Raw genomic sequence first — 18,234 nt, 5'->3', positions numbered from 1 at the left:
TAAATGACGTTATTATGTTGATTAATCCTAGACAAGATAAAGCGCCCAGTCTTCAGTAAGATCGGGATCCATAAACATTGGTGGAAGCACAGTTCCCTGACATCCATGATGGAATTATGAGAGATCATATATTTCATATTTCTTGTCGAGATTGTAGAAACGCCTTTATATTATTAATTTCTAGAGTTTATTGTTCCTTAAATACATATAAAATCATACCTTATTCATTAAGAGAATGATAAATGACGTTATTTTGTTTATTAAGCCAAGACGAGATATTTGAGATGGTGCTGAACGGTTTAGAAAACGGGGTACTGTCCCGAGAGTTGCACAGTGTGGGGGAACGAAAATGGGCCGCAGCTTGGTGACTGATGGTCTCTGCTACGTGTATGTGTGTGTATGCGTGTGTGTATGTGTGTGTGTGTGTACATATGTGTGTGTGTGTGTGTGTGTGTGTGTGTGTGTGTCAACCCCCAAGTACTGACGGAAGCGTAAGTGGGACCTCAAGTGCCAACTCAACGACCCCTGCCAACCCCTCCAACACCACACCCCCTTGATAGAGACGGACACCCACACACACAACACAACACCCTTGAGTGAGAGAGAGCCCACCCCCCCACGAACAAGGAAGCTGTAATTTGGCAACAGGCCACATCCTAGCAAAGTGTGGTGGGGGTGGTTATAGAGAGGAACCGAAGTCGCTGAGCTGTTATGAGAGTTAGTATAGTGAGTAGGAAGTAGTAGGTAGTAGTAGTAGTAGTAGTGTAAGTAGAGTAGTGTAGTAGTAGTAGTAGAGTAGTAGTAGTAGTAGAGTAGTAGGTAGTAGTAGTGGTAGTAGTAGTGTAGTAGTAGTAGTAGGTAGTAGTAGTGGTATAGTAGTGTAGTAGTAGTAGTAGTAGTAGTATAGTAGTGTATAGTAGTAGTAGTAGTAGTAGTAGTAGTAGTAGTAGTAATAATAGTAGTAGCGGTAGCAGTAGCAGTACTATAGGCGATGTAAATAAGCCATAGCAGTAGTAGCATTAGTAGCAGTAGTAGTAGTGGTAGCAGTAGCAGTACTATAGGCGATGGAAATAAGCCATAGCAGTAGTAGCATTAGTAGCAGTAGTAGTAGTGGTAGCAGTAGCAGTACTATAGGAGATGGAAATAAGCCATAGCAGTAGTAGCGGTAGTAGTAGTGGTAGCAGTAGCAGTACTATAGGCGATGGAAATAACTCAGTAAGTTTGGACACGCTCTTGTTTGCAGATGATGACGTTCAAATTGTCCTCTTTCTTTTGACCGTGAAAATTTGGAATGTTAGCGAGCATTGAGCTCAGGTTAGGCCAGAAATATGCAGGTATTCTTACTATTGGTGGAATTCTCAAACAGAAATTGTAACATTTGACATTTTGAGTGTCTGAATTTCATATGGTGGCGGGGTGGCGACGGGAATGGATGAAGGCAGCAAGTATGGATATGTATATGTGTATATATGTATATGTCTGTGTATGTATATGTATGTATGCGTTGAAATGTATAGGTATGTATATGTGCGTGTGTGGGCGTGTATGTATATACATGTGTATGGGGGTGGGTTGGGCCATTTCTTTCGTGTTTCTTTGCGCTCCCTCGCTAACGCGGGAGACAGCGTCGAAGTATGATTAAAAAAATGAGTTATATATATATATATATATATATATATATATATATATATATATATATATATATATATATATATATGTGTGTGTGTGTGTGTGTGTGTGTGTGTGTGTTTGTGTTTGATCTTCCGTAAACACTTGGGAAAAACGTGTTGTTGCGCACCTCACGATGGTCGGCTTCGTTTGGTTATAACTTAAGATTGACAGTCTTAATGACCATCCCCCCCCCCTCCTGTCGTTAGGCCAGAAGCCAGAGATGACCCCTTGGTAAATATGTAGTTTATTTACATAATGATGCAGAGAGAAAGATGAGAATTACATGTTGATATATATATATATATATTCCTATGAGTCCACGGGGAAAATGAAACAACGTATAGTTCCCAAGTGCACTTTCGTGTAATAATCACACCATCAGGGGAGACACAAGAGAGAAATATAACAGTCAGTTGATATACATCGAAGAGACGAAGCTAGGACGCCACTTTTTTTTTTTTTTTTCCAAAAGAAGGAACAGAGAAGGGGGCCAGGTGAGGATATTCCCTCAAAGGCCCAGTTCTCTGTTCTTAACGCTACCTCGCTAACGCGGGAAATGGCGAATAGTTTGAAAGAAAGATATATATATATTTATATATATATATATATATATATATATATATATATATATATATATATATATATATATATATATATATAATTAGAAAGATCACAATTAAGCGCGTGATCAAGTAAATTCCTTGTCATCCACGGGGGGTAATGAAACACGATAAGTTCCCAAGTGCACTTTCATGTCATGATCACCGTTTTTTTTTTTTTTTTAACATATGGCACCATTTGACTCTATCGCTCCACAGAGGCTTCTGTGTTCGCCAGTGGTGTTGACCACTATACCACGGAGGTCCCCTCCTAGGTATGAGCGAGGAATGCAGGTTCGCTAGGGTAAGCGAGCTTTCCTTCATGCCTTCCACAACATAGGTATGCGCTTTGTGTATATGAAGTACCATACCACAGGTGCATTGACCATTAAGCCATCCAAATATCATTTTTCCTTTGTATATGCCCAAGGAAAGAAATAGAGCCACAGTCTTCCCTTCACTGACATGGACATTATTAGGTCATATGCAAAATAGCTATGTACTTGCGTCACGCAGTATTGACGCGGACGCATAGAAAACGTGACCCACATTTCGCCTACGTCGATCCCATGTTTTGAAGTGTTTTGAGGAATCGAGGTGTGGGTGATATACCATGGGTCGTACCGTCGTGCTCAAGGGGTCGTACCGTCGTGCTCAAGGGGTCGTACCGTCGTGCTCAAGGGGTCGTACCTTCGTGCTCTAGGGGTCGTACCGTCGTGCTCAAGGGGTCGTACCGTCGTGTGCTCAAGGGGTCGTACCGTCGTGCTCAAGGAGTCGTACCGTCGTGCTCTAGGGGTCGTACCGTCGTGCTCAAGGGGTCGTGCCGTCGTGTGCTCAAGGGGTCGTACCTTCGTGCTCTAGGGGTCGTACCGTCGTGCTCAAGGGGTCGTGCCGTCGTGTTGAAGGTAGACCACGATAAAAAGAAAACGCGGGCACGACTTCTCTCACTTTATCCTTCACATCACGTACCCCGTTTTCTATTCGAAGGGGGGGGGGGGGGAGTTTACCTCCTCCCCAAACACAAGACGTCCTTTGAATCTCGCAATCTTTATGGCGTGAGCATTTTGGCACCCTACACACACACACACACACACACACACACACACACACATACACTCTCTCTCTCTCTCTCTCTCTCTCTCTCTCTCTCTCTCTCTCTCTCTCTCTCTCTCTCTCTCTCTCTCTCTCTCTCTCCAACCTCATTCAAAACCTCACACACACACCTCACCTCACAGCTCACATTCACTGAACCACTATAGTACTGAACCTCCCGTATTCATATAGTCGCGGTTCACTTCGCTGGGTTCGAAGCGACTCGAACCCCGGGTTTCTACTGAATCTCCCGTTTTCATATAGTCGTGGTTCACTTCGCTGGGTTCGAAGCGATTCGAACCCCGGGGTTCTACTGAATCTCCCGTATTCATATAGTCGCGGTTCACTTCGCTGGGTTCGAAGCGATTCGAACCCCGGGGTTCTACCGAATCTACCGTTTTCATGTAATCGCGGTTCACTTCGCTGGGTTCGAAGCGATTCGAACCCCGGGTTCCGAACCAGTGGGACGAACTTTTGGCTTAGCGAACACCCCACATACCTGCTGCGCCAAGATGTTATCCACGGACTCTGTTTTATGGCGCCGTTTCCCTCCGTCTATAAGGGGCGCCTTAGCACTAATCTTGTATCACAAAAAAAAAAAAAAAACACTTTTCGACCGTATTGGATCGGCGTCAGAGGGTGTGTGTGACGCTCCTTCACCCGGGCGGGAGACGGAGATGTGGACTTTGTGGTTTATATAGCCAAATATGTTGCAAGATTCAGGGGCGAGAAGTGGTTTTCGATTCTTATATAAGGAAATGCGTTTGTGAACCTTGGGGGGTGGGGGGGGTTCGCAGTGAGCCATTCTTAAGGGTTCGTTGTACCGGAGGGAGAGACGTACGAAGCATCGCATCGGAGCTGGGTATTACGAATTCGTTGTACGATATCGATGCTTCGAGATGCCATTTCGATGCTTCGAGACGCCATTTCGATGCTTCGAGACGCCATGTCGATGGTTCGAGACGCCATGTCGATGGTTCGAGACGCCATTTCGATGCTTCGAGACGCCATGTCGATGGTTCGAGACGCCATGTCGATGGTTCGAGACGCCATTTCGATGGTTCGTGCTCAAGGGGTCGTACCGTCGTGTTCAAGGGGTCGTACCGTCATGTTTAATGGTCGTACCGTCGTGCTCAAGGGGTCGTACCGTCGTGTTCAGGGGTCGTACCGTCATGTTTAATGGGTCGTACCGTCGTGCTCAAGGGGTCGTACCGTCGTGTTCAAGGGGTCGTACCATCGTGCTCAAGGGGTCATACCATCGTGCTCAAGGGGTCGTACCATCGTGCTCAAGGGGTCGTACCGACTTGCTCAAGGGGTCGTACCATCGCTCCCCCATTGGACGACCTCCATACGCCTCGGGCCTCCATGTCATACGCCCCATATGACACGCTTTACGACACATGACACGGGGCGTATATGACACACCAGCCGTGACACAGTTGACAGTCCAATTTCTCACCACTGTGTCATAATCAGTCAGCCAGGGGTGCTTTATGACGTGAGGGTCTCAAAGATTCTTAACCCCACCGTACACTTCACCCATTATAAAGGTGCAGAGAAAGGTTGTGTCCTTCTCTTTTGCGCGTGATCAAGTATATTCCTATGAGTCCACGGGGGGTAAATGAAACACGAAAAGTTCCCAAGTGCACTTTCGTGTAATAATCACATCATCAGGGGAGACACAAGAGAGAAATATAACAGTCAGTTGATATACATGTTTACCAAATGGCGTCTTAGCTTCATCTCTTCGATGTATATCAAGTGACTGTTATATTTCTCTCTTGTGTCTCCCCTGATGATGATGTGATTATGACACGAAAGTGCACTTGGGAACTTTTCGTGTTTCATTTTCCCCGTGGACTCATGGGAATATATAATATATATATATATATATAATATATATATATATATATATATATATATATATATATATATATATATATATATATATATATAATAATTATAGCACATGTCAGTATTGGGAACACTGTTCCTCCCTCGTATAGGACCCCCATCCCAAGTTGGCAACACTGGCTCAGGTGCGAGCCACCAGCCCAGCAAAGCATTCTTGACCACACGTGGCAACACTGCCCGTCGGGCAGAGACCACGGGACCATAAATTTGTACTCTTAACCCTTCCCCTTCCCCCCCCACACACGCCTATCCCTGGGGATAGGAGAGGATAGAACGCTACCCACATGGGTCCAGAGGGGGGGCGACTTAAGAAGAGTGGAAAGGGCTAGACATCCTCCTCCTCCTCCTCCTGTATTATCACTTTGAAATGCAGGAGCATAGGAAGCAGCACATTAAATATATATATATATATATATATTGGCTTGTGTCTCCCCTGATGATGATGTGATTATTACACGAAAGTGCACTTGGGAACTTATCGTGTTTCATATACCTCAAACAAGAACACTCAGGATAGTATTAGCTAATTACTAATAACATATAATGATAACAAGATGGTTATTAATGATAACAAAATGATAAAGAAATTATAAGAGACTCGAAAGATATATATATATATATATATATATATATATATTTTTTTTTTTTTTTTTTTTTTTTTTTTCGCTGTCTCCCGCGCTTGCGAGGTAGCGCAAGGAAACAGACGAAAGAAATGGCCCAACCCCCCACCCCCATACACATGTATATACATACGTCCACACACGCAAATATACATACCTACACAGCTTTCCATGGTTTACCCCAGACGCTTCACATGCCTTGCTTCAATCCACTGACAGCACGTCAACCCCGGTATACCACATCGCTCCAATTCACTCTATTCCTTGCCCTCCTTTCACCCTCCTGCATGTTCAGGCCCCGATCACACAAAATCTTTTTCACTCCATCTATATATATATATATATATATATATATATATATATATATATATATTGGGTTTGTTTACGTTAGAGAGTGCAGGGGACACTTCCTTGGCCACAGCCCGACATCATCGCCTGCCGGAAATTTTCCTGAGCGTTGGAACGCGACTGTGTTTTTATAATACGTTATTTTTCCTTGTTTTTCTTTGTTTCTTGTTTGTTTTTGAGGTCCTGATCGACTTGGTGTAGCCGAAAGGTAATTGCCAGCCGATGCTTTCTCGATCGAGAGGGTAAAATGATGTAGATATTAATGCTAGGATTAATTCCAAGTCGTGTGGCGTTTGGTTTTTTGGACCCCGAGTCTAGAAATTGGAAGGAGAGAGAGAGAGAGAGAGAGAGAGAGAGAGAGAGAGAGAGAGAGAGAGAGAGAGAGGGACAATAAGTGTAACGCTCCATGCTCCTATGGTTGGCCCTCAGCAGACAAAGCAAAGGAAGCAGCTGCTACAATATATATATATATATATATATATATATATATATATATATATATATATATATATATATCATGGGAGGCAGATCAACCCAGTGCGACCTGGTTACGCGATCAAAGGCCATTTGTGAACACACTCTTTTGGGTAAATCAAAGTACTTTCCACATTCCAATCACCATCTCTTTTACCCTCGCTCGCACCGAACTTCCTCGTGTATAGTCGGCACCTTCGCGAAGGTATTTAGAAATTGGCTTACCATTGCCAGAAGATAACTTGAAAGCCGAAGGACATACGCTGAGCGCTAGGGAAAACCTGGAGAAGCTAAGTTTTATTTCTGATCACAGAGAACCACAATTGCCCACACACGGGAAACTACAATTGCCCACACACGGGAACTACAATTGCCCACACACGGGAACTACAATTGCCCACACACGGGAAACTACAATTGCCTCACACACGGGAACTACAATTGCCCACACACGGGAACTACAATTGCCCACACACGGGAAACTACAATTGGCCAAACTGGCCCTATCAAAACGAGCCAGCAATAACCACTTATCAGCGGTCGTTAACAGGCGAATTGGGTGTACAGGATAGGAGCTATTACTGGTAGTTAGGGTGATGGCCAGAGGAACCAGCCCCAGTTAACCTTACCAGACACAGCTGTACGCTTAGCTGGCGTCCCCCGACCCTAGAGGAAGGTGTAAGCTTGAGATAAGCGTAGAGCGTACAGTTAACGATCAAATTAAGCCGTTGGATCATTTTAATCACTGTTGATTGATCGTTACCGAGAGTGAAGTTTTGCAAAGTTAGAACGAAAGTATATTCCTGCTTTGGTTACCTTCGTACGACCTTAAGTACGACCCCTGAGCACGACGGTACATATACGGCCTTAAGTACGACCCTCCCTGAATACGACGGTACATGCACGACCCTTAGGGATTATGATGGACTGGCCTTGAACCTAACACTTAATGGTCAGGTGTAAGGGTCGTACCGTCGTACTCAAGGGTCGTACCGTCGTGTTCAAGGGTCGTACCGTCGTGCTCAAGGGTCGTCCCGTCGCGCTCGTGTCGTACCGTCGTGCTCAAGGGTCGTACCGTCGTGCTCAAGGGTCGTACCGTCGTGCTCAAGGGTCGTACCGTCGTGCTCAAGGGTCCGTACCGTCGTACCTAAGGGCCCGTACCGTCGTACCTAAGGGCCCGTACCGTCGTACCTAAGGGCCCGTACCGTCATACCTAAGGGCCGTACCGTCGTGCTCAAAGGTCGTACCGTCGTGCTCAGGGGACGTGCTGGCAGAACAGCTTCGTTCTCGCTTGTATGAGTACAAGAAATTCCTCATTTAACTTCCGCACATAGATGGCGCGCCACTCATACCAACACATTTGCATAGCATCAACAAAGGACACGCTCACTTTCCTCCACTTCAGCTGGTACAGATAATACGCTCCGTGCGCTGAAAATTGTTCGTTTGCTGTCACATCCATTCGCTGAAAATTGGTCGTTAGCTATTACATTCGTTCGCTGAATATTGTTCGTTTGCTGTCACATCCATTCGCTGAAAATTGGTCGTTAGCTATTATATTCGTTCGCTGAATAGTTTGTTTGCTGTCACATCCATTCGCTGAACATTGGTCGTTAGCTATTACATTCGTTCGCTGAAAATTGTTCGTTTGCTGTCACATCCATTCCCTTAAAATTGGTCGTTAGCTATTACATTCGTTCGCTTAATATTGTTCGTTTGCTGTCACATCCATTCGCTGAAAATTGGTCGGTAGCTATTCCACGCGTTCGCTGAAAATTGTTCGTTTGCTGTCACATCCATTCCCTGAAAATTGATCGTTTCCTGTTACATCCATTCCCTGGAAATTGGTCGTTAACTATTCCATCCGTGCGCTGAACATTGGTCTTTCCCTAATACATCCATTCGCTGGAAATTGATAGCTAACTATCACAGCTGTTCGCTGAAAATTGGTCGTTAACTATTACATCCATTCGCTGAAAATTGATTGATAAGTAATACATCTGTTCGCTGAAAATGGTTCGTTTGCTGTTAGGAACGTCCGCTGGAAGTTGGTCGTTCGCTGTGACGTCCATTTGCTGAACATTGTTCGTTTTGTCAACAATGTATTCGCCTCCCAAGCTCCCTTGATTCATAAATCAGATAAATATGGCTAATAAATTTGATGATTAGAGAAACACACGTCTTCTCAGATGAAATACACCAAGATAAATGAAGACTTTAAGACTTAATCCCTTCATAATTGCCTGAAAAAAATGATTTAAAATGGTTAATTAAGCGGCATAAAGAGAGACAAGATATAAAAAAAGAGAGGGACGGGGGCACTGTACCTGGGGGCGCTGAGACTGGGTCGAAGGCGAGGATCAGTACGAGGCCCACCAGCAGCCAGCGACCACCACAGACCCATGGCCCGCTATCCCTTATCCAACCACTCGATTCCATGTTATTTTTCTTGCATATTTTTCTTCTTTTTTTTCTCTCGTGGAACAGTTTCGTTTAAGTAAATGTAAGTGAATTACTTTATTTCAAGTGGTTTTCATGACGAACTTGTGGCCCACAGTCCTTTCCATTGTAAATTGACCTTGTCCAGCGTCGTATTGGCATAAATTGTACACCGTTTTCAGTTTCAAAGAAAAATCAGAATTTTTATATTTCACTTTTTTCTATAGTTTTCTGTTGATTTGATTAATATCATCTTATCAGAAAAATCACAAAAATGAATATTTCACTATTCGTACAGTTTCTTGTTCATTTTAATGAGCGCAAATAATTTAATTTGCATAAATTAGTAAATCACATACACCAATTTGCCAAACAAAAAATCCGTTTTCTGTTCATATATATATATATATATATTATATTTTTCTCCAGTCGCTCTCGTTAATTTCCATTGATCATTTCTCTCCTTGCTGTATAATCTCGCTGGCTAATCATGCACTCTGGAGCAATAAAGAGATTAATTAAGGTGTCGTTCATTTATCATTTATCTTCGTGGTTATCTATGAGCGGTTCGTCTCCATGAAGGATATGGGTGTCATGGAAGAACCCGCGTTTTCTGTTCGTGTTCGTTTTCTGTTCATGTGTCCTGCGCCAGGTCATGTTGCATCGTCAGCTGGGGTCAAAGGTCATTCCTTACATATCAACATGACATCATCTGAAAGCTTTATATATATATGGATAGTAATATTTCAGATTATCTTAAAAATTACATTATATATATATATATATATATATATATATATATATATATATATATATATATATATATATATATATTTTATCATTATTTATTATGCTTTGTCGCTGTCTCCCGCGTTAGCGAGGTAGCGCAAGGAAACAGACGAAAGAATGGCCCAACCCACCTACATCCACATGTATATACATACATTCCACACACGCAAATATACATACCTATACATCTCAATGTATACATATATATACACACAGACATACATATATACACATGTATATAATTAATACTATCTGCCCTTATTCATTCCCGTCGCCACCTCGCCACACACGAAATAACAACCCCTTCCCCCCGCATGCGCGCGAGGTAGCGCTAGGAAGACAACAAAGGCCACATTCGTTCACACTCAGTCTCTAGCTGTCATGTAATAATGCACCGAAACCACAGCTCCCTTTCCACATCCAGGCCCCACAGAACTTTCCATGGTTCACCCCAGACGCTTCACATGCCCTGGTTCAATCCATTGACAGCACGTCGACCCCGGTATACCACATCGTTCCAATTCACTCTATTCCTTGCACGCCTTTCACCCTCCTGCATTATATATATATATATATATATATATATATATATATATAATATATATATATATATAATATATATAATCCCTGGGGATAGGGGAGAAAGAATACTTCCTACGTATTCCCTGCGTGTCGTAGAAGGCGACTAAAAGGGAAGGGAGCGCGGGGCTGGAAATCCTCCCCTCTCATTTTTTTTTTTTTTTAATTTTCCAAAAGAAGGAACAGAGAAGGGGGCCAGGTGAGGATATTCCCTCAAAGGCCCAGTCCTCTGTTCTTAACGCGACCACGCTAATGCGGGAAATGGCGAATAGTATGAAAGAAAGAAAAGATATATATATATATATATATATATATATATATATATATATATATATTATATATATATATATATCGTATAGTTATTTAAATTACCGAAGTCAACCCTGATTATATATTTATATATATATAGATTATGAATTTCATCAGATATAGATCCACAATATACAAATCGCCTTTGAATATACCCGTTTTCATGAGCTGGGAATGTTATGCGCTGGGAATACGTTTTCTTGAGCTAGGAATCCTATGCGCTGAGAACATATTTTCATGAGCTGGGAATCTTATGTGCTCAAGGGTCGTACCATCGTGTTCAAGGGTCGTACCATCGCGTTCAAGGGTCGTACCATCGTGTTCAAGGGGTCGTACCGTCATGCCGAAGCTAGGCAAACCTTAATTACGTAAAGCATTCCTTTTCTTTTAATTATATACACAATATAATTAAGACCTAATTACATTCTCTCCACAATTCCTCTCTTGCTAATGAAGACCAAAAAAAAAAAAAAGGGAAAAATATAAAATATTAGTCCGAAATTTTTTTTTTTAAATCTTAATTTTTGGTCCGAAAAAATTTAAAAAAAAAAATCTTAATTTTTTGGTCCGGAAATTTTTTTTAAAAAATCTTAATTTTTTGGTCCGAAAAAATGTTTTAAAAAAATCTTAATTTTTTGGTCCGAGAAAAAATTTAAAATTTTAGAAATCTTAATTTTTTGGTCAGAATTTTTTTTTTTTTTTTTTCAAAATCTTAATTTCCTGTCGTAATTTGAATTGTGTTTTCTGCAAATTTTTAAGATAAAGCTATACACGAAGGGCGCTCCAGCTCGAATGGTGGGAAACGATCATTTGTACAATTTTAATGATATTTTTAGCACATAAGTGTACACTGTAGTACAACAAGGACGCGCACGTACACCCAAGTTACATTTTTGTAATAGTATTACTTTAAAAAGTAATTCTCCAGCTCACTATATACTTTCCAGCACTAAAGTATTATAACTTTATTGTACTTTAAGACACACACACACACACACAAGGTGAAGTACAAATGTAATTTATGTACTTCAGCGTACATTCCATGGTTAGATTTTGTACATAAATCCACAAACGAAGAAAAATTAATTTTTCTAAAAGTTTTTTTTAAGAAATAAAATTAACGCTAACACTTCACTCATTTTTTTTTCTATATATTTATCTCTCTCTCTCACTTGGAGTCTTTCCAATTTTTCTATAGTTTTACGTAAGTACAAAATTAGTTATCTATAGAATTATGTACACTAGAGAGAGAGAGAAAAGGACGTGGAAACACTGGTGTTGGTCAGAGGTTATATATATATAGTCAGGGACACTGGTTCGAAACCCTCCTCCCATACCATAACAAAGCGGCAGTAATTGGATGAAGGGGAGAAGGTATTGGGTGTTTAAATGCCCAACCAGGCCATTTCCAGAGCGGCACCTGACACAACCTCTCACGACGACGGTCAGAGGAGCACTGCCTGTGCCAGCTGCAGCCAGGGGGAGTCACGAGACACAATGGACTAATTGGCAACTCGGTTTCTCGTGTTACCAATCCCCCATCTTCTTTTTATCTCCTCCAGTTTCATTAAGTTGAGATTGATATTATATACCGTTTGGTTAAATACTGTTACAAATAACTTAAGTAATTTCCAATGTGGGTTTAAATAACTTTTTAACAATATTTATAAATGTTTTTTAAAGTTACAGTGAATACTAAGGAATGTATATTGGACAATGAGATTTGTTTCGCTTGTTGGCAACAGTGAGAGCAGGGTATTTCGCCGATGACGTCACGGTGTACAATCTGTACATGTGTAGTACATGCGTACACCTGTCTCCATGGCTGTTCTTCAGGGAGACACCTGTGATGTACATATTAAGCGAAGGATTTCTTTATCAATGAATTACGATTTTGAAAAACCTAGGTCGATATAAATAGGATTATTATTATTATTATTATTATTATTATTATTATTATTATTATTATTATTATGTTTCAAACGTGAAACATCAAGTTTCGTTTGGGTGTTTAATATTGCATTAAGGTAAGTTTCATATCACTCTTTCGCGACAGTAACACCGCGAATCGTTTTCTTTCACGGATGTTTTGTCGTTTTCTCTGAAGACATCTCATTTTCTGTAAGGGCGTCACGTTTTCTTCAAGGCTTTTTATAGAATCCTCCACCGCTCTTGTTCGTCACATATATAAATAAAATAAATATTCTTGTCCACATATAAACCATTTATTTATTTCCATTTCAATTTTGTTTACACTTATTCTAATTTTCGACACATATTAAGAAAGAAAATGTGATATGTATTCTTGCATTATTTTTTGGGAAACATTTAGTTATAACAGCATGATTAATTAATGTGGTATGCAAATTATCCTGTACGCTGTAAGCAGTTAATTACCCATGTTAATGAAATAGAAAATTAGATTTTGATGAAGTGCATGATGACAGAAAAGGATGGGATGGGGGAGATGGGGTGAGGAAAGATCAGAATCGCCGTTGCCAACTTAGGGAGGTAGCGCCAGGAAGAGACGAGCATTGGCCTCGTTCGTTCACATCCACACCCTATTTATCACATATGGTACACTATACCAGAGGCCCTGGTTCACCATATTGACAGCACGTCACACCCCCCGTATATCACATAGCTCCACTTCATTCTATCCCAATCCAAACACCTCTCACCCTTCTCAGTCTTTAGGCCCATCTCAACCTCATCGCTCGTCTTCTCTGTGTGTCCAAACCATTTCATCCCATCCTGCCAGCTCTTTCACACAAATTTCTCATAATCAATGTAATTATTTAAGAAAATACTCAAAAAAATTACATTACAAGAACATATGTATTGTGTCCGAAATCGTAATTCTCTGATGTACGAAAATACACTCGATTTCACATATGTGCAATCACTACATACGACAGAAAAGTACTTTAGCAGCATAATTGTATTACAGAATAGTTACTTATGATATTGGTTGTTAAATGGTCATCGAACCATCAATATCTTCAAATTCAAACAGTGCTAAATATTGAGACCGCACAATTGTAGTTAAAACTTAATATACATTTATTTGTCTTCTAGGGTATATAAACAGCGTGAATGTCTATGGTGCTGTGCCGCTAGGGCTATCATATTGCAATCCACAATGAGAATATGTATATCTAATGGGAAACATTATAGTTAAAGTTTGCCCTCAAACAGCTTTCGTTTTCTGTAGCGAAAGGAAATTTACGAGAGAAAATGGATTATTTTCAATTCTTGCTGGGTAACTATTATACTTTAATATTGCGTTATATCCAATGCATCGTAGATTATACACAATACGTAAACCTCAAGGATTCAAATGGGTGGTTTGAACTGCCTTAATGACCTGGCAGTTAAGAGCCATAATATCTAAGGAAACAAGATGATAATTAGACATGATATATTATTAATTTTTAATATTATACTTTATGATTCCTGCGATGATATGCATACGCTAATTATACACAGTCGGTAACCTCAGATTCAATGGTGTAGAACTGCCAATGAACCTGCATGTTAGACCAAATACAAGAAACAAATGATAATTAACATAAATATATATATATATATATATATATGTTTGGATGAAAGCGGTGTGGGCTGAAGTTCATGTGAGAAACTGCAGAAGCTGGTGACTGAGTTTGGTAAAGTGTGTGGAAGAAGAAAGTTGAGAGTAAATGTGAATAAGAGCAAGGTTATTAGGTACAGTAGGGGTGAGGGTCAAGTCAATTGGGAGGTGAGTTTGAATGGAGAAAAACTGGAGGAAGTGAAGTGTTTTAGATATCTGGGAGTGGATCTGTCAGCGGATGGAACCATGGAAGCGGAAGTGGATCATAGGGTGGGGGAGGGGGCGAAAATTTTGGGAGCCTTGAAAAATGTGTGGAAGTCGAGAACATTATCTCGGAAAGCAAAAATGGGTATGTTTGAGGAATAGTGGTACCAACAATGCTGTATGGTTGCGAGGCGTGGGCTATGGATAGAGATGTGCGCAGGAGGATGGATGTGCTGGAAATGAGATGTTTGAGGACAATGTGTGGTGTGAGGTGGTTTGAGCGAGTAAGTAACGTAAGGGTAAGAGAGATGTGTGGAAATAAAAAGAGCGTGGTTGAGAGAGCAGAAGAGGGTGTTTTGAAATGGTTTGGGCACATGGAGAGAATGAGTGAGGAGAGATTGACCAAGAGGATATATGTGTCGGAGGTGGAGGGAACGAGGAGAAGAGGGAGACCAAATTGGAGGTGGAAAGATGGAGTGAAAAAGATTTTGTGTGATCGGGGCCTGAACATGCAGGAGGGTGAAAGGAGGGCAAGAATAGAGTGAATGGAGTCATGTGGTATACAGGGGTTGACGTGCTGTCAGTGGATTGAACAAGGCATGTGAGCGTCTGGGGTAAACCATGGAAAGCTGTGTAGGTAATGTATATTTGCGTGTGTGGACTGTGTATGTACATGTGTATGGGGGGGGGGGGCCATTTCTTTCGTCTGTTTCCTTGCGCTACCTCGCAACGCGGGAGACAGCGACAAAGTATAAAAAAAAAAAAAAAAAAAAAAAAATATATATATATATATATATATATATATAAATAATAATAAATAATATATATATATATATATATATAATATATAATATAATATATATATATATATATATATATATATATATATATAATATATATATATATATATATATATATATATCTTTCTTTCAAACTATTCGCCATTTCCGCGTTAGCAAAGTGCACTTTCGTGTAATAATCACATCATCAGAGGAGACACAAGAGAGAAATATAACAGTCAGTTGATATACATCGAAGAGACGATGTATATTCGTCTCTTCGATGTATATATATGTGCACATTGAGATGCATAGGTATGTATATTTCGTGTGAGGACGTGTATGTATATACATGTGTATGTGGGTGGGTTGGGCCATTTCTTTCGTCTGTTTCCTTTCGCTAACGTGGGAGACAGCGACAAAGCAAAATGAATAAATAAATATATAAATAATTATATTCACATAATCTTCCAGTCTTGGGTGCCTAAGTTGTGAGGGAGTTTTATGTTTACTTTCTGTGGGTAAAACTGAAACCCTTAGACATTGCAGCGTAACTAATGTACGTTGTGTGTGTGTGTGTGTGTGTGTGTGTTGAAGTATTCTACAAATCCATTGTTTATACCAACTTACACTTAATTGGACCTTAGCTGTACCAGAAGGGTGAAAACAGATAGGAAATGTATAGAGAGTTGGGCTTTACCGATGAATATTACAGGATACACGAGTGTGTGTGTGTGATCTCCCAGTGCCTCGGGTGTGAGTGTTTACGAGCTGGCATGGCCACCGAACTAGTACCCAGGGTCGAGGGATCTCTTAGTAGCAAGAGATGACGGTGGCGGGAATTGTGCAAAGATAAAGCTGCTATCTTAGTGTATTCACAGTGGTTGGGATGGGACATTCCAAATGTCGTGTTCAAGGGGTCGTACCGTCGTGTTCAAGGGGGTCGTACCGTCGTGTGTTCAAGGGTCGTACCGTCGTGTGCTCAAGGATCGTACCGTCGTGTGTTCAAGGGTCGTACCGTCGTGTGTTCAAGGGTCGTACAGTCGTGTGTTCAAGGATCGTACCGTCGTGTGTTCAAGGGTCGTACCGTCGTGTGTTCAAGGATCGTACCGTCGTGTGTTCAAGGGTCGTACCGTCGTGTGTTCAAGGATCGTACCGTCGTGTGTTCAAGGGTCGTACCATTGTGTTCAAGGGTCGTACCGTTGTGTTCAAGGGTCGTACCGTCGTGTGTTCAAGGGTCGTACCGTCGTGTGTTCAAGGGTCGTACCGTCGTGTGTTCAAGGGTCGTACCGTCGTGTTCAAGGGTCGTACCGTCGTGTGCTCAAGGGTCGTACCGTCGTGTGCTCAAGGATCGTACCGTCGTGTGTTCAAGGGTCGTACCGTCGTGTGCTCAAGGGTCGTACCGTCGTACTCAAGGGTCGTACCGTCGTGCTCAAGGGTCGTACCGTCGTACTCAAGGGTCGTACCGTCGTACTCAAGGATCGTACCGTCGTACTCAAGGGTCGTACCGTCGTGCTCAAGGGTCGTACCGTCGTACTCAAGGGTCGTACCGTCGTGTGTTCAAGGATCGTACCGTCGTGTGCTCAAGGATCGTACCGTCGTACTCAAGGATCGTACCGTCGTGCTCAAGGTCGTACCGTCGTACTCAAGGGTCGTACCGTCGTGCTCAAGGGTTTCAGTAAAACACCATAAAATTATGACCATCTTTATATAAAGTAGAAACATAATTATTAACTAATTATCAATTTTATTTTAAGACAATAATTCTGATAATCCAATTATGGTTAATACAAACCAAAATAGCGTCTAGGGTAGCCAGTGATGGTACACACCTGGCTGTACCGTTCTGTGGGCCAGGTAGTGAAGATGGTACACACCTGACTGTACCGTTCTGTGGGCCAGGTAGTGAAGATGGTACGCACCTGGCTGTACCGTTCAGTAGGCCAGGTAGTTAAAGATGGTACACACCTGACTGTACCGTTCTGTGGGCCAGGTAGTGAAGATGGTACACACCTGACTGTACCGTTCTGTGGGCCAGGTAGTGAAGATGGTACACACCTGACTGTACCGTTCTGTAGGCCAGGTAGTGAAGATGGTACACACCTGACTGTACCGTTCTGTAGGCCAGGTAGTTAAAGATGGTACACACCTGACTGTACCGTTCTGTGGGCCAGGTAGTTAAAGATGGTACACACCTGACTGTACCGTTCTGTAGGCCAGGTAGTGAAGATGGTACACACCTGACTGTACCGTTCTGTAGGCCAGGTAGTTAAAGATGGTACACACCTGACTGTACCGTTCTGTAGGCCAGGTAGTGAAGATGGTACACACCTGGCTGTACCGTTCAGTAGGCCAGGTAGTTAAAGATGGTACACACCTGACTGTACCGTTCTGTGGGCCAGGTAGTTAAAGATGGTACACACCTGGCTGTACCGTTTTCATATCGCTTGTTAGAACAGCTCTAACGACCTGTTAGCGACATGATCCGTGTAAGGGGGGGTGCCCCTACACCCCCTTTGGTCGAATTGGTAGTTTAGCAAGTGGTCGAATGATCGGGTAGAGTCGTTTGGTAGAGCCTGGTAGAGGTGTGTGGGGGTAGAGTCTGGTTGATCAGAAAACAGCGCCCACCTTCGGTTTTGCCAGACCTGTGGAAATGTAAGAGAATATGTATATGATGATGTGATTATTGCACGAAAGTGCACTTGGGAACTTATCGTGTTTCATTTTCCCCCATGGACTCATAGGAATATATATATATATATATATATATATATATATATATATATATATATATATATATAATATATATATTTTTTTTTTTTTTTTTT

The 18,234-nt window shown here is 41.7% G+C and overlaps 1 protein-coding gene across 5 annotated transcripts in view; it reads right to left on the bottom strand.

The window, feature by feature from the left end:
- LOC139762921 (titin-like) overlaps positions 1 to 12,295 on the bottom strand; it is a 49,758-nt gene extending 37,463 nt beyond the window's left edge. For 2 of the 5 annotated variants that reach the window (XM_071688191.1, XM_071688187.1), the window contains exons 1-2: positions 12,172 to 12,295; positions 9,046 to 9,654 (exon numbers count right to left, since the gene is read on the bottom strand). In XM_071688191.1, the coding sequence (XP_071544292.1) occupies positions 9,046 to 9,157 (112 nt within the window). In that variant the 5' untranslated portion in view covers positions 9,158 to 9,654; positions 12,172 to 12,295. Of the gene's footprint in view, positions 1 to 9,045; positions 9,877 to 12,171 lie in introns of all 5 variants that reach the window. The other 3 variants (XM_071688190.1, XM_071688189.1, XM_071688188.1) reach the window with 3 other exon arrangements.
- Between the last annotated feature and the right edge of the window lie 5,939 nt (positions 12,296 to 18,234).

This window comes from Panulirus ornatus, chromosome 45 (assembly GCF_036320965.1).
Source record: "Panulirus ornatus isolate Po-2019 chromosome 45, ASM3632096v1, whole genome shotgun sequence".
NCBI lineage: Eukaryota > Metazoa > Arthropoda > Malacostraca > Decapoda > Palinuridae > Panulirus > Panulirus ornatus.
The sequence above is the reverse complement of the archived record's forward strand: the minus strand, read 5'-3'. Positions and strand labels throughout refer to the sequence as shown.